General features: G+C 41.2%; 1 protein-coding gene across 5 annotated transcripts in view; it reads right to left on the bottom strand.

Annotated features, from left to right (window-relative positions):
- inpp4b (inositol polyphosphate-4-phosphatase type II B) overlaps nucleotides 1-24,567 on the bottom strand; it is a 103,065-nt gene extending 78,498 nt beyond the window's left edge. For 3 of the 5 annotated variants that reach the window (XR_005894007.1, XR_005894006.1, XM_041037261.1), the window contains exon 1: nucleotides 22,125-22,241. Coding sequence is in view for 1 of the 5 variants with exons in the window: in XM_041037259.1 (XP_040893193.1) it covers nucleotides 22,125-22,241; nucleotides 24,433-24,438 (123 nt within the window). In the remaining 4 variants the exon portion in view is untranslated. Of the gene's footprint in view, nucleotides 1-1,994; nucleotides 2,351-22,124; nucleotides 22,242-24,432 lie in introns of those variants that run through there. The other 2 variants (XM_041037259.1, XM_041037260.1) reach the window with 2 other exon arrangements.
- Between the last annotated feature and the right edge of the window lie 236 nt (nucleotides 24,568-24,803).

Raw genomic sequence — 24,803 nt, 5'->3', positions numbered from 1 at the left:
GGCTTTCCCCATTATAAAGTCATCACAGACATGACCCTCTGATTTTTTAGCTTCATGAGATTAGATTTTGTCTCTGGCTGAAAATATTTTGCATTGCTGTTTCAAGTTTGCTGTACGAATGTTCTTCTTCTTCACCTTTCTTCTTTCTTTAATTGTTTGGCTGTCTAGCTACACATTTACCTCTAATCTTGCTTCCTCCTTTTTCCTACCACAGCACTGCTTCTTTTGGTCTCTCTGCAGTCTCCTGTAGATAAAAAAAGGGCATCCTGTCTACTGACCTTTTCTCTCAATCATTTTCTGCCCGAGCATTTTTCTGCTACCCCATACGAAGCCCAAAAAGCTCACGGCAAAACATTGCCCCAAACACATTCCCTTGTCCCAGCCCGCTCACAAGTGGGCAAACACTTACACACAAGCATGTGTGCACCCACAGAAAAAGGAGGAGGAAGAGGCCGAAACACAAGGTCAGTCAACAGCACCATGAAAAAAATGCATAATATATATTATTGAAGCACAGTGAAAGGTTTAAAAAGCAGCTCAAATTCACTAAGAAAGACACACAACCCCAAGAATCATATTCAGTTACAAGTTCATGCAGCACAGTGCCATGTCCTTATGAATTAAGCAGAGCCAGGATTCCCAGTAGGCTCCACTTAATATGCACGACGTCATTTTCCTCAGCACTGACGTATCATGGCCAATCCCAGTTTGCCCCGATAACCCAGAGCATAAGGCACAGAAGGCCATTACACACCGTGGAGGAACATTATATCCCTATGTAGCCATTACTCGCAAGCCGGTACAGAACGTCTGGTAAATGGTCTTAAAAATCCATTCCTTAGCATCTTTTTATGGCCCCTCACGATGAAGGCTTTAAAAGTAATGAAGCTCTGGAGACCGTCTTCTTGCGCAAGATCAAAGTAGCTATACCACAGAAAATGAGAGAAAGATGGGGGCAAGAGGAGGAGTGGAGTGAGAAAAGAAGATAAATGATGCTCTTCCAGGATCATGGAGGATTGATTATGATGGTCTCGCTCTGTTCCCTTCTCACATGCTTGGGCTCTCTCTTTCTTCTATCCATCTTTCCGCCCGCTCTTGCTCGTTCCTTCGAATAGTTCTATTGGCCATGCCCGTTGCGGGCTACAAGAGAAACTTTTGATCTATGATCTCCTTCACTAGTTTTCCAAAAAAAAAAAAAAAAAGGTGACAGTTTCTTGCTGGCGAGACATTTTTACATGAGCTCAGAGACAAATACACATATCTAATCCAAACACACACACACACACACACACACACACACACACACACGCACAACAAATCAATCATGGACCAAAAATGAAAGTCACTTGTGCAGGAGCAGGCAGTGCTGGCATACTGTACATCTGCAGACAACTTGTCTGTGGACCTTTGAAGGCCACAGTGTCTGCCCATCACTTGGCAGAGGTAAACGGTCCAACTCAAGCTGTAGATCTATTGATTTTCTCCATGCCCTGGGTGACAGAGTGACACACACACACATGGACACGCACTAACTCACTCTCAATCATTCCCTCTCTCCCTATCTGTTTCTCACTCACACACACACACACACACACACACACACACACAGAATGCAGAGAATACCTGGAGGAGAGGACATTCATTCAGATGCTACGCCAACAAATGACATTTTATATAAATGGCAGCAGTGACAGTTTTGGCACTCGTTGAATAATATGCATCTGGCAAACATTTATGAATATGAGCGGATTTATACCAGGAAGGTCAGTAGTGTCTACATGAATACGCTGCTCCTCCACTACAAATGGGGCTTTACAAATTGGCCTAATTAAGTCATTAGAGATGTCATGACATGCCATTTATACTAACATGCAAATGTGTGCACTCAGGCACACACAAATTATGGCCACAGTAAGTTCAAATTGACAAACAGCGAGATCACACATAAAACAAGCGCACAGTTCATAACAACACACACAAGGAAGTCCACTTACAGTTATGTTGCACACAGTCCTAGCAGCAGCAAGCCAGTAAAGAAAAGAGCTATAGAAACAAGGAGAGGCCGACAGAAAGAGAGACAGACTGAAATAAAGTAGACAGAGAGAGAAAAGAGATGTTGTCTTCCTTCTTCCTCCTAATGAGCTCCAGGACGGTCTTCCTACATAGCTTCCTCCAGTCCTCAGTTAGAGTAACTCCATGTATATTCGCTCTTTAGAGTGCTGCAGGAACAGTGCCCGATATATACATTGTAGATACACAAACACATATAACACACATGTACACACACACTGCAGCCTACGCCGTTACTGAGAACTGGCTAGAGTGAGCTACTGGCGCTACCGCTGTTGCTGCTGTGGCTGGCTTGACAGTAAGTGAGACCAGCGAGAGAATGAGAGAGAGAGAGAGAGAGGGGGGGAGAGAGAGAGAGAGGAGGAGGGAGCCACAAGACGGGAGGGAGGGAGTCGACAAATACAAGCAGTTGAGCCAGAGAAGGGGAAGAAGGAGGAGGGCAGAACAACACAGAAGAGGAAGAGACAGAAAGGAAGGAAGACAGACAATTAATGGGTCGAAAACCAAGAAAAGGGGAGAGAGACATAGAAAGAATACAGAGGGAAGAAAGAGGGAGAGGGGGGAGACAGAGACAGAAATGTGTGTCACACCTCGGCTGCAGCCTATGACTCAGATGGCCAACAGGAAAAGAAACACTTGTTATGGCTACTTGAATTAACATGAATTCCAAGCACATGGTGCAAGGTATATGTGTAAGGGTATGTGTTTGCATACAACACAGATAAACACTTCAGAACACACACCGACATACTTAAGGACCATATAAGAGGCTTGCTGAAACACTCATACTCTCTTAACATTTTAACTAACTCACATATTTATCAACACATGAAGCTCTTTCTCAGAGGGGAAAAAAAAGAAAGAAACAAAAAAACCCATCAATCCATTTGAGACACCATGACAATGATGGACAAACCCGCACATCAACACCAGTGACACCAAGCTTAGGTTTTAACTATCTGGGCTTGAACCTTGGATTAAGCAGGGTTTAATTTACCCATGCTGACACAGGGGGATGAGTAATTCTGGCAGAACAAAGGACACGCTCTGCACTGGCCCTTATCACCCCGAGCAGGTACACAAGCAAACACAATGAGACGCGCACACACACACTTAAGCACACATGTACACACCCACCCAGACACCTAACATTTGTAAGAGCACACACGAACAATTCGGTACAAATGCACTGAGCTCTGGAGGTCATGGTGATGAGTAGTCAACCTCTCTTAATATGGGAAGTGGGGTGTGGGATTAGGGAGTGTAGGTGGAAACATTGGATTCTGAAGTGCTCTTTCTGCCTTCATTACAATGAGGATTGCAGATCGCACAGCCAGAGACTGTGTATAAAATCATACCTGCCGAAAGATTACCCAAGATGCTTCCTAGATTGCTAACAAACTGCTTACTCTAACTGTCCAACAGTATTTATGTGCGTCTGTGCTGTTGCCAAACGTATTTGTTACATTTTTGGTTGGATACTGCTCATTTCTTGTCAGTGATTACTGATGTGTTTTGTGGCCCTTTTTGTGTGCGCACTCCCACTCTAAATTTCAGCGTACAGTAGGAGTTAGTTTGAATCTTACAGCAACAGAAATGCAAGTGGAATAACGACGTGCATGGAGAATCCAAGATCAAAGCTCGTTCAAAATATGAATCAAGCACAGTGAAAATGGGCATTTTTTTAATGCCCTACTTTGAAGTTCAAAATGTTTGACATATTTTAGAGCATTCAAACTGTGAGTTCCTGAAAAGCACACTGAGACTGGCAGGGATTGGTCTTACATTCAGAATGGGGAGCACAAGCCACCTACCGCAGTGAAAATGTGTGAGGCTCCTGGCTGTAAAAGGAAAAGCTTAAGTCCTCCTTAATTCCTACTTTTTAGCATTTTTTTAACCAGCACTCACAGCTGGCTGAACACTATCACAGCTGTACATGCACACTCACATTATTCATGGGCCTTACATGACTCTGTAGGCAGTGTGTTAGTCCATGTAAGGATCACAGAAAATGCCCCTGGCAGCCAAAGTTTTCCCATAGATGGAGGCAAGGGATCTGAGACAACCAGTCACCCCCAAACCGAGACAAGCACAGACAAAAGCAGGCGGTTGTGTTTCCTCGGGTGAGCTGATGTTCTCATTCTTAGCTGTCTACCCTCGACATTGTCCTCACATTCTCCCTGACTTATTCTTTTCATGGTTCTCTACCTTGACCTCATTCCCCTGCTTTTGATCTGTTAAAATGAAAAAAAAAAAAATGCAGACAGACAAAGATGCAGCCAGAGCTGAGCTCACCCTTCTGCCCTTCTCCATCTATTTCTTCATTGCTTTACCAACAGGTTACATGAGAGGGACGACCAAGCAACAGCAATGGTGTCCCTCATTTTCCCAAAGACAAATGATATTGCTATATTGGCTTAAATACTATATTTTTCTGGAAATTATATTTTAAAATGTGAAGGTGGCATTATATAAGAGGGTAGCATTATCGACTGTTCGTAGCCTTACTGTAGCTAGGCTAACAAGCGTTTCTTCAGGTATGTTCATGGCATGTCTTTCATAGTTCACCCCTGTTTTAATGGAAGCTTCTGGTGTTTCAATTTTACAAGAGAAAAGGTTGGACTAACTGGACTAGTCTGAAAGTTTTTCATATCCTCAAAAAGAGTCAAATCAGGTAGTGGAAAAGGGGGTCACCTTATAATAACTGCTGTCTTTTATTCGGGCCAATATGACAGGTTCTGCTTTTGAGATTTGATGCAGTGGTCTGCTGGATATAATCTGTTGTTAAGGGATTTTTACATTGTCCTAGTCTGACCTGTGTAGGGAAAGCATAGCAGGCTCTGTATTTCTTGTTATATTACCCATGCTGGTCCTTAGGCAGTGTATGAGCTCCAAGCAACGTGAGGCGGTGTAATAATACTGATTTGTATTTAGATACAAAATACTTTGATCTGTTCTTCTAGTGTTTTTTTATTTTGCCATTACATGCCTTATTAATCGTTTGTACTATTTTTGTCTGCTTTATGAATAACTTTTGAAATGTATCAAAGGCACCAAATGCACCTACTGTAAAACAAAATCTCTGTCTCGTTGTGAAAACATGAAACTGAGACAGGAGAGGCGAATGCCTTCTGGGTCTGGTTTTGATAAAAAAAAAAAAAAAGAAAGCAAAACTTTAATCTTTTTCAACTCTAGTAAGATTAGTGAGTGTAAAATCATGGAAGTGGGCTTGTAATTGGCATAGCTTTCCATGACTTAACTTCTGTGCTCACATAATTCAGTGATAATTCTTATCTCTCTTTGGAGTCAGACAAGTGAAAATTACCATGAGAACACATGGAGGAAAAATCCATATCTAAACTAAATTATGAAGTTGACTATAAAGAAAAACAACAAGGGATGTATTGCTTTGTACTATGATCAAGTGTTATGTGTATTGTTATGTGATTATGATAAATTACTATTATAATATCTGAGTGATGTTAAGCTACAGTGGTGCAGTTGTGTCAATACTAAATGCATTTGGTAGTTTAATTAGCCAGCTGTTTGAGGAATATGGCTTGCTGTGCTGAAATATGGGCTACAATGACAAACAAACTCAATCATTATCCCAGCCTATTACGCCATCTTTGATAGTGTTGCACTGAATATCAAGTCTCTGTATTTTGAGGGGCTGGAGATTTTCCATTGAATGAATTTACCAGTCTCTCTACTGTGCTATTTTTACCATTGTATATCTGCAGTATGGCAGAGCAGGATATTTTCTGGGACTGTGAAATTTGCTTTTCAATCAGATAATGTCACAATTCACGTGTGCTACCGCTGACAATTCAACAAAAATCATACATCACTCAAATGCTGAACTGAACTGAAGGAGGAAGCTGAATATGTTTAGTAAACTGAAAACAGTTCTGTGGATCTGTGATGCAATATCTTCTTCTTCTCAAAAACATTTAAAGTGACATACTTGCTGCGCTAAAACCATAGGATCCAAGAGGTTATTTTTGCATTTGACTCAGAGACTTCATAAGCCTGCTTGGGGAGCTGGACTTTTTCAGCCTGAAAAGTGAACTCTCACTAAAGCTGACTGCTGAGAGACAATGGTTTCCTCTGGGGGGAAACTCCTTTTTTTTTTAGGATTCCTTCTCCTGCAGTTACTGTAACTACAGAGAAATCTATAGAGCTGTGCATGATAAACACAGGAGAGAGGCAGACAAGTTAATATCCATCTTCTTCTCAAAACAGTTCCCTAAGATCTGTGATTCTCTCTCACAGATGACGTAAGAAAAAAAACAGCAGTGTTCATACCTGCACAGGCACATTCTTGAGGTTGTCAAAGCTTGCCCCCAAACAAGAAGCCCTTCCTCCCACTCTATTAGTTTTTCACATCTCACTCCCTCTGTATGTGCTCTTGCTTATGCAGTCATGCTTTGGCTTTGTCCTTTTTGGTGCTGGCCAACTATCAGCCTCCAAGTACTACACAGGGTTCCAAGAATGATAAGGATGTGCTTGAGTAACATTAAATAGAAAATCAGATTGCCATGTCCATGTCTATCTATCTCACAGGTACCATGTCTTCAGGTAGGAGAAAAAGAAACTCAAGTTGTGGCAAATGCAGCTTGCCCTTGGTACATTGGAAGCACACCGCCAGCGCCTTCCCCCACACACTCAGCTTTGGTCCATAAACTTTAATAGCTAACCCCACTGCAGACTAGGTGATAAAAATCAAGGCTCCCTTCACTCACAGTCTGTAAACATGACTTGGTAGCAGGTCCAAAGACTCTACAGCCCCATTCAAATCCCCACTGCTGGTACTATATATAAGTACTACATTTAAATTACAGCACTGCAAACTTGAACCTGTTTTGAGTTTGCCTCTGTTAGCAGATGAGGCTGATCCATATGACCATACACTTACAATATGCAAGTGTTTATTATCAGCTACTTACTGAGAGCTGCTATCAGCTAGACCTGATGGAGGCTGTGGTTAACAGCTTCCCCTTCTCTGACTCTGTGGTTCAAGCTAAGGGCCACAATTGCAGCAGTGGAAATATGTTGCACTCAGAGTGGAGAAAGGATGCACTTTTTTTTAAAAATCATTTTCTAAAGCACACATGTTGCTAAACCCTGCATCCTGTTTGTCATAGCATCGCTGTTATCTATGTCGTGTCATTATTAGTATCAAGTTTTTGATGTTTGGCATCAAGAAAACATCTCTTAAACAAACGTTCTGAATGAGGCCTGTCATTTTGTGCACAGCAAAATCATAACATAGGTTTTTCTTGTGCAGTAATTTCCTTACATACCCATGGATAGACAACAGGAATTGTGCAGGTTGCAATTCCCTGCCTTTATGTAACAGTAAAAAGCTGCTAGCTCACCCCCAGGCCTGTAAGGCTACAGGCAATGCTGGGTTGCACTCTCTACCTCCCTTTCGTTCTCGTACACACACACACGCACGCACACTAGTAATAGTACTATAATATGCTAGCTCATGCCTGAAGTGGTTGATAGCTCTCTTCTTCAGAGAGCAGGGCTATAGGGGCTGTGAAAGTAAACAGCTCGGATCAAACCAACTCTCAGCTCCCTTTGAAGAGTTGGAGACAATTACGGAGATCAATGGTGCAGCCCAGAGGTGGTTAACAGCCTAGACAGGCAGACAGACAGGGATTGATGCCCCATAAGATATAGAGAGGCTGCTCCTCAGTGACTTCACTGTACAGTCAAATCCAGGGCGTGCTGCATCCTTGCTGAACATACATGTTGGAACACAATGAGCTCTGCCCCGAGGCCAAGATACACGCCGTGTACCTGGGAGCATTTATCCCCCAGTACGCTGGATTCAGAGACTATTATTGTGTGGATTTCACTGCAATACATTTCAAGTCGGAGGAGATGGGGGTCAAAGCTTTGTGTGGGTGGACACTTCTTCCAGCAATCTTTCTCTAATAAACTGGTAGCGTTTTCATACTATTCTTCACCTTCACTATAGGTAAATACAATATAATATTTGCTTCTATTTTGAGATACTGAGAGCTGTATGTAATCTCTGTGCTTATGGGTGAGTGTGGTGGGTGACATTTTCCTGTGTGTCATAAAGTTTGTTTCAATATGTGTGTTGCATTCTACTTTTACTTGTACAATGATAAAAATGGCAACAACAGACTAGAACTAACCACTAACCAGTGTCAAGTGTACGTGTCTGTGTCACTCATGGTGCAAGACGTGAAACGCAAACTGTAGCTTAAAAGCTCTGGCAGCACACTCGCCTTTACTGTGTAGGAGTTTCAGAACAAGTTCTCCTGCCCCTTCCTTTCCCTGTGGGATAACGTAAAGCTAAGTCCATATAGAAGATGCAATTTCAAACTGCTCGCTCCACCTTGACTTAGTAAACAACAATATGCAGGAAAGAGTGGGAGAAGTGCAACAGCCACCAGCTATTTTTGTTCCTCAGCACACCACAGCCGTATTAGTTGCCTAAATGACATATTTGCCAGTTGATGTGGAACAACACCAACAAAAGAGCCTTTTGAACTAAATATACTGCTTATGTGAAAGTAGAATTTGTCCTTGGTGACTGTGAGATAGCAGATGAATAGATACAGAAACGGTGGGGTTTTTTTTTTGTTGTTGTGTACACTCATGAATAGCGCATAAGATTCTTCAAAAAAAAAAAAAAAAAGATAAGATCAAAACAAATATATTTGTATTTCCTGGGGAGGGAAAAATGGTTAATGGCTTCCCACCCTCTTTGGGTGTGCAGAGGGGAAACAATGTTGGCTGATTTCTGATTATCATATAATTCCATCTGTGCTAACAGAACGGAACAACAAAGCAGCGACAAGAACCCTTCTGCCCCACTCTCATTTACTTTTCAGTCCTCCTGGGTGAGGGGAGGAGGAGAAAAGCAACGTGTCATTATCTCCATCAACTAACTTAGAAGGCTGACTGCTGTACAAGAGGCGATGTGCTTTAATGTTTGCACACAGTGCCGCTCGGACAGATAGGGAAAGTTCTGAATTACTGTCATAAAATGCTGTAATACATCTATCTCAATTGACCAACTGCAGGGTTTTAATTGCACCCACCCAGCATGACTGTATGGTACGCTGACAACCACACACACAATTACAAAACCTTCTTGCCCAGAGCCTTGCATGTGCAGACACACAAAAACTTACACACTGTACAAGACCCCGGCCTGGCTGGCAAGCTCATCAATGGCTCAGTTAGCCATGGAAAATAGCTGCCTTAACACACACACACACACACACACACACACACACACACACACACACACACACACACACACACACACACACACACACACACACACACACACACACACACACACACACACACACACACACACACAGAGCCAACAAGCATCAGCACTTTCCACCAGTGTCTCTCTCAAAGGAAACCATTACACTGCAGAAAGCTGCGGGAAGCCAGGCAGAAAGGGGATTTTCTTGAGCACTTTTTCTCTCTCCCCATCTCCCCCTCTCTTTATCAAAAAAAAAAGAAAAAAATAAATAAAGAAAAAAAACTAACTTACACTAAGCTACTTTTCCCTGAGAAGAAAAGATTAGAGTCAGTCAAGCGTCTAATTCACCTGTGACCCAGTAATTCATTTGGCTGATAATCTGCTATTGCAGGTGACACTAACAATCACCAATATGAAGGGTAGAGAGGCAAGGGAGGGCTAGGGGAAGTGTGGGTTGGGCTGATTGGTGGAAGAGATATTTGATTAAATTCTCAAATGAATAATGCATTATGAAATTGATCCAGACAAATCCCACCTTGAGGAGATTGGAGTAGGGTGATACAGGGATGGGTTTGGGAAAGGTTATGACAAAGAGGAGGTTTCCTGGAAAGGTACACTTCAGCATCAAGTGCTCACCTGGTGCTTGATAAAGCAATTTGTCACGCTCCATTCATATGCATGTCAGTCGCATGCAGACAGAACATACTGTGAGCTGCATGCACAGCAGCAGATTTTGTGAGATACAGCCCCAATAGTATGTTGAACAGGTCCAAAACCTTTTCTGTCTGATGGCCGAGGCAGAGTACAAGCAGTTTGCTTCTTCCTCACAAGAATCTAATAGTGAAAACAAAGCAAACCATCAGAGGTTTTAAGTCTCTCGGTTACTCGATGTGAAAACAAGGATTAAAGCACTTTTCTTAAAAAATCACAACCATCAGTTAACCTGTAAATCAGTGAGCTCTATCTTTATTTTTTTTTTGTCTTTGTTCTACTTATTATATTTTCTAAGTTAAAAGGAATGTCAGCTTTATTCTGCTCAAAGTAAATTCCAAGTTATAGGTTATGTGAATATCATTAATACAAATTTATTTATGTACCCCTTCTTTAAAAGAATAGTTTGATATTTTGGGAAATGTTTAATATTTACGTTTTCACATGAATGTTTGGTATCCATTATCTTTTTTTTTTCCTAAACTCTCTGTAAATGCAGTGTCTTTTGTTCTCTGTTACAAAATGCACCACCCTAGACACTAATGAAAATGTACTTATTCATTGGCACTAAACTCACTGTCTCCAGTAAGGCTTCCTTGTAATACTTGAGTATAAATAGACTGTCACTTGTGTTAACTTGTGGCTTTACCCAGGGAAGAAAGGGCGTCTCCTCATGGCAACAGCACCAGACATCTGCTCAGCAGTTTTTATAAGTAATTAGCTTCTCTGCTTAGACTTGGATGGTTGCTTTTAATGAGCGTGCACTATTCCAACAACTATTTTCACGAATGAATGCATATACCCTCACAACAAAACCTAGAGTGCACTTAATTTCCAACAATTGTAAATATTCATTGGCACCACGAGTCACTTTATTGAAGTGCGTGTCAACACAGTGGGGTGAACAATGTGGGAAAACAAAGTAATTATCTGGTGCCTTCCTAAATATAGTAAACAGGAGTTTGAAGTATTGTGAGCCAATGAAAATGATACCATTACAGTGAGAAAGCACTTCAGAAGCTCAGGCTTTGAAAATGTCTGAAATGTTTTCTAGCACATCACTCGAATGTGACATGTTGCACTGCTAACAGCCTGTCCACGGGGCTTTTCAGGAGCCATGAGAGACATATGTAGTGTTAACCTGACATGGCAGTGTGAGTGCTCAGTTGTCAATAAAAATGCTTTAGAGTGTTTAAACTTTCTATTCTCTAGGGTCAGGGACCATTTATTCCCCCTCAATTGTCATCCGTCTGGCTCCAGCACTTTTACAAGTGTGCTAAAGTTAACAGGATTTTCTTTTTAATAAGAAAAGGCAGACAGAGCCGTGCTCTCAGAGCTTGGAGGACAATCTCGCACCATCTGTATTGTACATGTTGAAGAAGCACTTTTATTCATCATTATGTGAAACGTATTTGTCTTATGAAAGGCAAATCCCATTCAAGTTTTGGAGACCTGCCATAAAGTATATACTCTGCATCCATAATATTAAAAGCTGCTGCAGATTCTTTAATGATGTGCTTGATTTACAGGCAGTGTCTACAAACAAGACAGACTTCACCCCAGAAAGACCAGTTATATTTTTTGCCATTCATGTGGCCTCTACTAATTAATTAGTAGAGGCCACATATAAGTAATTTCCAGTTTCTTTAATGTGACACAAGAACTGAAAGCAAAATTCTCATCTGGAGGTGTTTTATTTCTGCCAAAGAGCAAGTTTCATCATACAAGGCAAAACAGGAAGCTGTCTCCTTTCCTGCCCGATGTTTTAGCCTCTCACTTTGCTTGTAATGGGGCATGAAATGCTGAGGCCATTGGTAACAGTAATGGAAGCAGCGTTACAAACAGAATCAGAGGTTCAATAATCAAGTGAATAATTAGCAAGGCTGCCAGAGCCACTGAAATTTTAAATTGAAAAATAAGTTGAAATTAAGGAGAATTCATGAAAGAGGATCTCCGAAGATACTCTGTTATGCCTGATGGGTAATGGGCAGATAAAAAGAGAGGCACTTCCCCGGTTTGGAGAGGCAAGCAGTAGTTCACAGAAGTGTAATTGTGCATTCCATCGAATGCACTCTTTGTTGCCTGCCTGGGTGGAATGTGAAATTAAATGCACATAAATGAGAATAATTTATGGCGGCTTGGAATGGGCAGAATGTGAGACTAGCAGAAATGGAACTTGTGTGTACAGTATATCATATTATAATCACTGAAACTACTGCACTTTTCCGTGGCAAAAGTGAGTGCATTACCACACCTCATCGCTGTACACTGAAAGCTAAGAGTTTCTCACACACACACACCCACAAGTGACGTCTGTAGCCACCCCTGAAATTACCAAAGTTGTCCCCATCTGTGCGGTTCACTTGCCATTGCCATGATTGACAAGTGTAATGATCTGTCACCAACCGCAGAGCTCTGTTGTGACTGGCAGAAGTCACACCTCTGCTAACTTCACAGTTACTTTCACAATTTTCTGATTCTCTTACAGATCAGGGAACTCAACCATTTCACTACTGAAAGCCCAGGTAGAATTTACTACACTTTGATCGACCTCTTTGTACAGAAACTATTTTTGACTCACTTTATTTCTTCATAACTGTGCAGCCACTACAAGTCTCAGCCGGGCATGCCATACACTGTTTTCCTTATATTGTATATTGTTAAGGATGGTCGCTGGCTTGATCCTTGAACCCAACAGAATAAAACTTTGGAAAATTAGAAAAGCAGTGCTTCTCCCTTCTCTCAGTTTCACCACTGTGTTGCCCTTGGGCAAGACCCCTGTACCCCAACCACAACAAAGAAGCTTTTCAGTAACTAACATTTCAGACTATCAAACTTATTTGGGCAACTGTGGCCCCGGGAGACAGAGAGGGTCATCCATTAATTGCAGGACTGGCAGTTCAATCCTCTTGATCGAGACAGTAAACATAAAGTTAATGCTAACTGTCATTGTGCTGGGTGTATGAGAAGCCGATTGAAAAGTGATTTGTCCATTAAATCTACGTTATGTAGCTTTTTTCTGATATTTGTTAGTTGAAATGTGATCCAAAACATATCTTAGCTGTCAAAGACTGTTGTCTGTGACCCAGACTCATTAATCAGCCTGGCAGCAGTGCAGAGATATTCCCTTCTAAAGTTCCTGAGAAAGCCTTGTCCTTCTAACCAATCAGAGAAGGCCAAAGTCAGGTGTGAGAGCTCACAATTGTCAATAAATACATGAAGGAGCTTTTGGTCAACTATTCCTCCTGCACTGAGGTTTCAAGCTCAATATGGCTGACTCACAGGCTAGCAAGCTCCCGTTTCCTGCAACAGCTGACGAGGGAGTACTAGCTCGATGTCCAGAAGTTAGCATATTGTAGCTTTTATTTACCATTTACTATTGTTGCATTGGACAGCTTCCAGGTGTGCAGTAGTTTGACTATAACGAGAACATTAGATAAAACAAGATCGGCTTTCACTGACCACCCATCATGAATAACAGTTAAAACAAATAATGCTTATTTTTCTGATACTTTACATGAAACAATATTATGATAAAAGTAAGGTGTTAAACATTAATGTTACACAGATTGATAGGAATGATCTTGCTCTGAGTTGACAAAAGACAATGTGTAAACACTGGAGGAGGCTCTACATAGAGTATATCTACATTTGGCAGAAGAAAAATACCACAGGAACAGACCTAGTTTATTAAGGCAGGTCATGTTGTTATGTATTGATTATCTTTGGGACATTTTAATGTACTGTGTTGACACACGCTAATTGGACAAGTAAGTAAGCATCCATTGGCATGGCATACATCCATTAAAGCTGTAGACCTAACACTAAAACAGAGCAAAAATGGTTTTATTTTGCTCATAGCCAAAGTAATAGTACTATTAAACCATCTTCAATTTTCTGCTTGGCAGGACTGCCAGTAAGTGAGCAAGCAAGAAAGAGAGAGAGGTCACAAGTTTGAGTAATTTTAGTATTGCTGACTTGAACAGCAGTACTTTTCAGCACTTGTGACATTGGCTGACATTGCCACAATGACGGTGAGGGAAGCAAAGTGGCCATCAGACAAGAGACAGTCCTTATCTGAGGACTGTTACTCTCGTAGGTTATCACTGCTCAGCTGTCCACCCAATCACTACCAAGACCTTTCTTGGATATCTCTAAGATTGGTTCTTGTAAAAGTGTGTTTGTGTGTTTCTGTGTGTGCACGTCCCCTCCAGCTCTCTCGCTGTCTCCTCCGTCTCCCTGTGTGCTTCCATTCCCCCCCCCCCCCCCCCCCCCCCTCCTCTCTTTCTCTGGCAGTAAACTCGTGCACTTACAGAACATTCCCACCACATTGACACTCATCCAGCTAAAAGCAACGGGCCATGCCAAAAATATGTCAAGTCACCGCTTTTTACACATCATGATTATTGACAGGGCAGGATTAACCGAGGCCGGGATTCTCCGTACTTCAGCAGTTCATAATTGGAGCGACAATTCACCACGGAACAGTGGCTGCTCAAACTGCCTCCTGAGATGTGGCTAATATCTGCCAGTCAAACAGTCCTCAAATCAGGTAGACAGCAGAATAAGAGAATGTGCAACAATCACAATAATGCAATAGTATGTATAGTATTGAGTGACTGAAAGCTGGCACAACTGTGTACCAAGTAATGTCAAATTTATTTATGTGTACAAGAGTTATTTTTTATTTTAGTATAAACTTATGTAGAGTTCAGAGATTTGTCTACCCCAAGGCCTTACATTCCTGAGAAATCTGGCAATTAGCTTCACAATTCAAAACACACAATGGAAAGTATGTATGATATGATGATAATGATAATGATAATGATAATTCAGTACAACTCCATGAAAGTGAGTTGTTTAAATAGACCTGTGAAAGCAACCCAAAGGTAACAGATATCTAAGTGAAGGACAAATAGATTAACATATTTCTCAGGCAAATTTTGCCAGAGTGCTGCTTGTCTAAAACGTCAATGTTTTCACAGTGAATGTTTAACTTAGACTGTGCTAGCAAAAGAGGTTTTTTGAGAGTAACACTCACTTACAGTTTATAAAATTCTCAAGTGCGATATTAATGTTCGATATTAGCAAAGAGGAATATCTCAGAAATATTTAAGTTTAAGCTGGTTTTTGTATGAGACATTTGAAATTCAACAACACATAGGCCTGATTCACTTCACATTGAGTGGTACGTCGTTCCACTGACCAGATTCTAACTAGAATGTGTATTTTAATTGCAGCTGATTTCAAAAGTGAGAAAACATTTTTTTCTGGTAAATACTTCAGTTACAACTTCCTTGGTTTTTGCACACACTATCTGTAGTAAAATATATATTTGTAACTGGGTTGCTAATCTTTGAGAATAAAGATATTTACAATATTAGTGGTTAATATTTAACTAACTTTGCTGGGTATAGTGGATACATCTTTCGTTACAATGCATCAGGTGAGAGTGGTGGTAATTCAGATTAGTAGAGAGCTGTCATAACTTCCCCATCAGAATCTTGCTCTACTCCATGTGGACTCTGTGTATTTGCTCACAAATAATAAAATGCTTTCTGTGTACGAACAACCAGACCTCTTTACAGTTTGCACACTTTATTGTGATGTAGATTTAATAACAAATTGATATAATGAGGGATGTGTCTACAAGTTGACTAATGTCCACCTGTGCAAAAATGTCAGGACCAAAACCAAGCCATGAAATCCAAGCAATTCTTTGTAGACCTGTGCAATAAAATTGTAGTGAGCCATAGATCAGAGCAAGGGTATAAAACCATTTCCAAAGCTTTGAGTGTTCCCAGGAGAACAGTGGCCTCAATAATTGCAGAACTGAAAAAGTCTTTAACCACTGGGACTCTTCTTAGAGTTGGCCATCCAGCAGAACAGAGTAACCAGGCAAGAAGGGCCTCAATCAGAAAGGTGACCCAGGACCCAACAGTCACTCCAGAAATCCACTGCAGAGATGGGGGGACCTGCTGAAAGGATGACCATTTCGGCAGCTCTCCATGAATTAGGACTTTAAGGTAGAAAGGCTAGATGGACACCACTTTGAGTAAAATGCATATGCCAGTCCGAGTTTGCCAAATGCCACTTAATGACATGAGAGGATGAGGAAAAAAAGATTATCTGGTAAGAAAAATTGAACTCTTTGGGCAAAACTCCAAACACTATTTCTGATGAGGGGGGGGGGGGGGTTGTGTAGCAGGGACAGGGAGACTGGTCAGAATTGAGGGAAGGATGAATGAAGCCAAGTACAAAGAGGGCCTTCTTCAGAGTGAATGTGACCTGAGACTGAGGCGGCAGTTCACGTTTCAGTATGACAAAGATCCGAATGATACAGTGTAGAATGATTTAAAAGTAAATCTACAACCCAAGAAATCATGCAGACAGGAAGGGGTATGAATACCTTCCAATGCCACTGTATGTGCAGATGTTTGATGTCAAAATAAACTGGGTGATGACATAATTAGAGCCAATTTTTAATATGCAGGGCTTGAAAACTTTAAGACATCACAATATTTACATCTGAAAGAAATAACAGTGTCAAATTCCTACCCTGAGATCTCAGTGTAGTCAGAATTTGTACAGAAAGTTAACTGGGAATAGTCTAATATGATTTCAACAAAATAGAATGTTATTTTAACACACTGAAAAGAGTTCTTCCCACCAGGGAAATGCTTGAAAATCATATTTGAACTGGTATGAAAAGTCGAACAGGGGACCCACTGAAAAAAATCAAACAATACCTCATCCTTCCCATGCTTTGGGACTCCTCTCACACAACCTATATCCAATTTTCTGGATGTGTGTGTGTGTGTGTGGGCAACGGGCAAGCAATTTGAGATGGAACTTTGATCAGTTCTTTCTCCATTGTCCTCTGAATCAAAGATATCTTGCTCTATCCCTTTAGTGCAGATGGTGCGTGTGTGTGTGTATGTGTTCATCAGGCTGCTTGTGGTGGCCAGAGGAAGAAATGGCCAATGCGGTAACACAGTAAAACCCCTCTGCTTGTGTTTTATTTGATTGAATACATTTTATGGTGGCTTTATGGAAATGACTGGACACGCTCCATTTTCCTGTTTTACTCAAATGGGGTCTTTTGTTTGTCACACTACGGTGCACATAAAAATTCCTCACCATGGCCAGTAATAGGAATGCAAACTGAAAACTGCATTACACGTTCATTCCAGATTGCAGAGAGCAAAGGCAGGATAAATGAGGCTGTGATTAAAGAGAAGAGCTCTTACACAGGCAGCTGTCCTATTCCTTTATACCACGAGAACACTCAGTAATAGGTTTGCACTGACAACAAACCACAGGTCTGTCATTAGCCGTGTGTCTTCGAACCTCTTCACAGAGGTAAGTGAGCACAAACGTGATGCACCCAACACACACAAATAATCTTATCTGCCTCTTTCATATGCTTTTAACTCAAGGCTCTCTATTTATCTTGCCTCTCTAAGATGAACCTTGCTCTGATTTCTGATGAACTTTGAAGATAATGACTGGCTACTGAGATTTAATCCAAGAGCCTTAAATGGTTCAGCTGACCACATCTTCCAATCTCCAGTACAGGTAAAAGCTGTTTCATTTGGCTTACTGAAAAGAAAATTCAATGAGCTCTTCTCTTACCTGCATTCCCAAGGCAAATATCATTTTCTTGCTTAGTATGGTGACAGCTAGATATAATTTTCACTCATTTATAAACCACGTTCGAGACAAGATGCAGCAAATTAGTTACATTTTGAGCCACCTTTAAGTCATTATATTCAAGCCTGAGATAAAACGGCTTTAAATGAAGTGATCTCTGTGAAGTATATCTCTTTTCAGCCACAGTGAATATTTCTTGATTCGGTGATCAGAATGTGGGCTGAAAGGGAATTTATTGCCCATCGGAGCCATTCAAAGTGCAGTTGCAGGTAAGACATCAGTGACAAAGTAAGGCTAGCTTGTCATCCTTTGACAACTAGAGCTTGAGGGGGATCACTTACACCTGAGAGATATCTGACCCGGTCGTACTCCTTCTCACACCTCCACTCCCTCACTTGTCGTTCTCTCAGCCCTGTTCATGTTCTCAAATATTCATGGCCATGCAGCCAGTGTCATCTTAGAATATCTAAATGGGAAGCCCAAGGCAGAGGGAAATCATCCTACTATGAAATTCTCCAGTCCTCTACGAATGTTAAAGCAGTCGTCTATAAACCACGCTCCATCAGTTTCCTCCCCCTCAGTGTTTCAATTTCATCTCCTCTTATTTCCACTCCAAAACTCATATGGTGAATAGACAACATGGCATATCAGCCAAAATGGCAAATTTGCAAAGTTTATATATATATATATACACACACACACACACACACACAGTATATATTTATGTTTATCTGTATGCTATCAGCTTTCCATTATAGAGAATCAGCTCGTGGCACATCTGTTACTGAAGCTGAAAGTGATATGTAAAACTTTTGACAGCTGATTTGTAAAACACATACAGAGACACAAACACACCAAATTGCTCGCTCATGCTTGCTCTTGAAAAAGGTAAAATTAAATGACTGAGCCTTGGCTGAGTGATTCCCGATCTGCCACTTAAGCGGCTGGGGGCTGACGCATTGTGCCAGCTCATGTTCAGGGTCATGCCTGTGTCACTTAAAAACTCTCTAATGAGACCGAGACAAGCACGCTGTGCCCAGTGGAGCGGAGCCGAAAATCTAAAAGCCAACCACAGCACGAGAACACTAGGGCCAGAGAGAAAAAAAAAAAAAAAAAACGAGGAAAGAAAGATCTTGCAAGGCCACTACATGAGGTCTACTAAGAGAAAGGAAGACACAATTTTGTGCGATTTTTTTAACATGGCTACAAAAAAATCATGATCTAACTCTGTTTTCTTTTTTTTTTGAGACACAAAGTTGTGTTGCAGCTCATCATTCAAAACTTTTTTTTCCTTTTAATGCAGTGGGGGGTGTGAAGATAACTGAAGAGTTTGAAAGGCTCAACAGGACCTGTCCTGTAAGTCTGTTGGTTCAGCCTTGAGCTCTAAAAGCCAAGCTTGAGTGAAGTATTCTGTTGTATATCAGTGATATTCTTGACAGACTGACAGGAGCTACTGTGAAATCTCACTCACAGAGACAGTGTGAGGGACAGCATGAAAGACAGAGAGACAGAGAGGCATTCAAAAGTCCAAGAGTTATTAAATAAAATATCTTCTCCAGTGCCTGTATATTAAACTACCCTTGGGCAGCACCTGCCTAAGAAAATTTCCAGTTTTTTAACAAAGCCGTTCTTATAAACTGAATTTAAGTGGTAAACATTTTTACCAGGCGTCAGTAAAATATCTTTCTATCCAGGCATCTAGCTTTCCTGACCATGTGTTTTGTTAAACCTCTGATGGGAGGACACAGCAGAACACAAGAAATACTCCAAGGAAGGAGATGGGGAATGAATGGAAAGTTTATACAGTGTTAAGCTCACATGGGCGTTGTTCAATATGAATATTCAGTACGTACCATGTAATAAACCACTGTATTCCCATTCCCTAGAAAATTCCATCTGGGCTTGTGTTTCAAGGCTGAATTCTAAGCGGCAAAAGATTATAATGCTGGAAAAACAGGTTGATGTCATTATAGTACACATACATGAAAATACAAATACATTTTGTACTATGTTAAAATTAAAATAAGAGTTGATGTACTGCACAATTTTTATGTTTCAACACTACATTTTTACTGTATAAAAGTAGCTACATGTACTTTTAAAGTGCATATGTTTGAGTTTCTCAAACTTCAACAATGTGTGTGTCATCAATTTCAAAGAGTTAATGAACAATCTAAACCTTTAGGCTTTGGGGACATACTCAGAACCGATTTTGCAAATTTTGCGAACAAAGGTATGCTGGCGCAGCGTGACAGAATCGGGGAAGAATCGGGAGCAGGATGAATACATTACTAGCTGGACGAATTATCAGCAGGTTGAGTTTGTATTAGCCTCAAATCAACACCCCTCTTTGCCTTTATTACCAGGAAATGGGAGTCCAGGTTCGCTCCTCTGAGGAGAACACTGTCTCCTGGAGGTGCTGAGTTTCACGGCACAAATATATACTGTCCCAATTCTTATAATATGGCGCACCAAATACGCACGCAAGACCAGATGAAGTCCCCATTTCAGCTGAATGTATTTCTCAGGAGACAGAAATCCCTGTGCACACATAATGGAAGCAAGGACAGAACCTCGTACCAGTAGGCTACAACAACATAAACTATAGGACAATAAAATGCATTTACATTTTATACTGTCTATTGCCTTTATGTTTTTTTCCTACCTAAGTAATTAAAAGTATATACTGAATAAGTCAAATTGTATAGCCAGTACTGTGTATTCTGTAGGAAAATGAATAGTTGATAAATGTTGACGTGACTGCATGAACTGACAACTACCAGTTAATGAAAATTATGAATGAAATAAAATATGATTTCAATTATCCAGAGGAATCAGTATTTGGAGCTGCTTCAAGTAAAAATGTCCCAAGATGTTTAATGTTTGGAGCTCAGGACACATTCTGAGGATGCTTCCTCTATCCCAAATGACTTCTCTGTATAAACAAGGAGAATGTGCAGAGAGGCACACCAGTCTGGTGTCTACAAAAACACAGAAACCCATCTACCTATTTTAATAAAGCTTGGTGTGAAATTCAGAGGATTAAAGTAATGAATGCTGATAGCCACACACTTTGACTTGTGCATAACTAAAACCACCAAACCACTCAAATAATGTCCTCATAATCATATTAAATTGGCACATAGATGTGCATGTGCACGCATTCAAATGTGTGTAATATGAAAAGTGGAAATAAAAACAGAGTACATAAAACTGAACATGCATGAAAAGGTTTAAGAGTTTTTGGAGAGCATCGTATGGCATCAATAGGTGGAACAACACCACACGACTTTAGGTCAACACAAGCAACGAACTGCACAACCCAACTAGTGCAACTAGATTTGTTTCAAGCAAAAAAACTATGCAACAGTCAAAATGAAATGCAACAACAAAAAACCTGACTCGCACTAAACAAAAATGACACCATGCGACTGTTGACTTTGTGCTAGCGCAAAATCAGAGGTCTTAATGTGAATCATTTGCAAATACTAACTACTGCAATAATCCAGGGCTCTACACTTACATTTATTTTTAGGGCCATTGTTAACCCTGAATGAAAAAGGGGCACAGATATTTTTTTAAAGAAATAAAATGAATGCATCTCTTTTTTGAACGTTACACACACAGTATGCATAAACGGCAAAATGACTTAACTAGGAGATTATTAAAGAAATGTGACGCATAAGAGTCTAGAACCGGCTTCCCAAGGAACCCATTCACACTAGTGTGCCCAAATAATGCGAGCAAAATGCTAGCACCGTAGAGCCCTGAAATGGAGTCTTTATTCATCATAATGCTCATTAATGTTTCATAGTAAGTTATGACAAATTAAGATCTTGGCACCCACGGCTGAGTGGGGTACTTGATTAAGATCATGCGTACACCAACACTGAAAACCCACCTATAAAGTCTGTTTAAAATATCTGAATCAGAGGGTCCAGTTCATTCAGGAGGCTATGTCTGCCTCTCTTTCCCATTCCCACTGAAGTACCGGCTGGTTTTCCCAGGGGATCATTGCCAAAGGACGGGCTGCCATGCTCAGATACTCATCGAAGGCTACACACCCTTCTCCTTCAAAACTCAAGGCAAAGGTCTTAGTCTGAGAAATGACTCAAATGATTACTAAGATAGTGCAGTAATTCACTGCCTGCTATAATTCAGCACACAACTCTCGCACCTCCGGATCTGTTAGATAAATTTAAACATAATGAGATTCAGCAGCAGATTTCTCACAGCTTTTCATGTTCATCCCCTGTAAAGTTTAAAGCTCAGTGCTGCACAACCAGCACTTGAAAGATGACTGCTAGACAACTGGCTTTGAACACATTCTCATCATTACGGCGCTCTCTCACACACTGGATTTTCAATATGCAATCATACAACAAATGCACACACACAAATAAAACAACAACTGTTTACTCACTGATTCCTGGCTCTTGTCCTTTGCATCATACACAGTTAGCTTGACAAGTGTCTCTGGGCTTGCAGGATACTCTGAAGGGAAGGTCACCCCCGTCAGAAATAGTGGGTCTTTGTTTGCCTGTCAGAAAGAGGGACAACACAGAAAAAGGTTGAGATACTGTATGTGTGTTTGTGTGTGCACACGTGTGATAGTGTGTATCCTCGCATTGGTACTGCAACACACATGTACATGAAAAAGCAGGAAGCCAAAGGGAGAAAAGGGGGGGAGGGGGCTTGGGTGGGTAAATGAGCCAACAGCTGGGCTCAGTCTGTCCTCCTCCTCCTCCCGGCATTTCTTCCCCCTCCCCACGCCTCTCCTGCTCCTTCTCCAAGGAATGGAAAAAAGGAGAAGATAGAGCTCTCCCTGGTGGGTCTACCTGGAGCTCTGGCATAACTACAGTCTCCCAACAGAGACCGCGGGCCAGGAGCAACAAATGATGACAGGTAAACTGGCACATTGGCACTGTTGCAATGGGATTAGACCAGCTACAGCAGCCAGTGTTGGGTTTTCAAACATTACAAAAGGCTGCATAACTTAAACTAATATTCACTCACAAACTCCCTGAAATCATAATACCCAGTCATGACCTTTAACCATCACCTTTGTGTAGTTTCACCTGCTTGAAGGAATTGTCCTCAAAAAAGAGAGCATTGTGAAATAAGGCAGTTTTCTCTGCAATAGTCTGAGAACAAACTTCTTGAAACACAGGAAACGTTTTATGTTTTTGCAAAGCAACAAAGTAGGATTTTACAGTCATTTCACTTCACACCTAATGCATCACCAGGAGATTTAACACGATTTGCTGCGATTTTAAGTGTAGTTGGGACACATATGTTGTAGCGTTCTGGAGATTCGGCTGGTTCAGGTGCAAACCTCATCACACACTCATCTCTCTCACAATCATTCTGTCCTTTGAATTTAGTTCCATAAGGGCAAAGTACACCAAAATAAACTCTTAGAAATGATGGATTCTGCAATAAATTGTAAAATAAATGAATTTTAGCAGGAGCTGAGGGGCTTTCCTGGGAAGACTCAAGGATTGTTTAGCCATTTGTTGTTGTCTATTACAACCAATTCAAAGGACTTTGTGTTTACACTGGGAACTTCCTCTTCCTGTGCTCCACTCTGATGGGCGTCTCTAGAACGCAACCCTTTGGGACTATGTGGGGACAGGCTGGGGAGTGGTAATGAGACTGACACAGACAGACTGGCAGACATGTATGGTCACACCCTTGAGTTAAAAAAAAAAAACATTGGCAAAGAAACTATGGCTGGTGAGTGTGGCTGAAATCAATATGATAAATATCATGGCAAATATTTTTCCAATATTTACTGACTTACTGCACAGACTTTAAACATTAGAAAGAGTGTAGTTATATGCACATCACTTGTTGGGGCAAGGTTACATAACATCAGCACTGATAGAAAGAGTTAATGCCTGCACCCCGAGTCCAAACAACAAATTTATTTAAATAGACGTTTTGACCCTAGTTAGATTTTTGTCAGGTCAAGATGTTTAAAAATAAATATATTGCCCCTTTTATTACTTTATTACTCTAATCAAATAAACGTGTGGTTTAGAGTCAGTGTGCAGCTGTTACTCTTATTTACAAAGCTTAAGGTTAACAAGACCACACAATGGTTGATGATTGCCTCAAAAATCCCAAAACACTGTGTTATATTCATAAACACGACAAATGCTAAATGAATGCCTAATCAGCTGACCTGCAGCTCAGGCAGGACTGACTAACTAGCCCTGGCTCTCAGCTACAATAAGGGGTGTCGGAGCATTGAAAGCTGTGTACTTTCACACACAAAAAGACAGAATTGTGTTCAACTGCACACACACACAAACACAGAGGGAACACACAGACCCACCCCCTCACCGCACCACTAACCCCACTGATCCTTCAGAAATCTCCAATGCGCTGACAGAGGGGAAATAAAACAAGTCTATCGCCTCTTGTTTCAGCCTTTCTAGACATAGTAATACCTGTCTTGATGCCCGGTGCCATTCTGCCGCTCAGCCATGAAGCTTTGCGGTTTGTGTACATCCTAAACACACAGCCCTATTCAGCACAGTGGGTGCATACACAGAGGAACCCGTGCACTGCTTTGAGCTCAGTGTAAATCTGGATATGTATCAGTACTGTACACTGACAAAAAGACAGACAGAGCCATTTTACTCAAGAACGTGAAGGTACACACACACATATAACCCCATGCACCTCCCTCACTGGCACACTGAATAGGCCTCATTCAGACTTACCAGCATGCTTGGCAGCCTCAGCTGTGGCTGAATCTTCTTAGTGCTGCTGATGGGCTAAGATGAGCTGAAGTGGTAAGCCTGTCTCCATTTACACAGAGAAGTAAGCCAGTCTGTCATACAAGTGGTCAACGTATGCTATGGAAGACAGCTGCCCCTCCCCTCTCTTGTCTTTTTGTTCGTTTGTGTAGCAAACCTCCATGGAATGGCCAATTTAGGCCGGAGGGGGGTGTGTGTGTGTGTGTGTTTGACTGTGATTGGGTTGGAGGGGGGGGAAGTAGGAGTATGCTGGCTTGAGTTTCCCTACACTGGAGGTTTTTCTCCCTCCCTTGACCACTCATAATTACACACACAGACTAGACTTTTTGGACTTG

The sequence above is a fragment of the Toxotes jaculatrix genome, chromosome 4 (assembly GCF_017976425.1).
Source record: "Toxotes jaculatrix isolate fToxJac2 chromosome 4, fToxJac2.pri, whole genome shotgun sequence".
Taxonomy (NCBI): domain Eukaryota; kingdom Metazoa; phylum Chordata; class Actinopteri; family Toxotidae; genus Toxotes; species Toxotes jaculatrix.
Note: the sequence above shows the minus strand (reverse complement) of the source record. Positions and strands in the feature narration are given on the sequence as shown.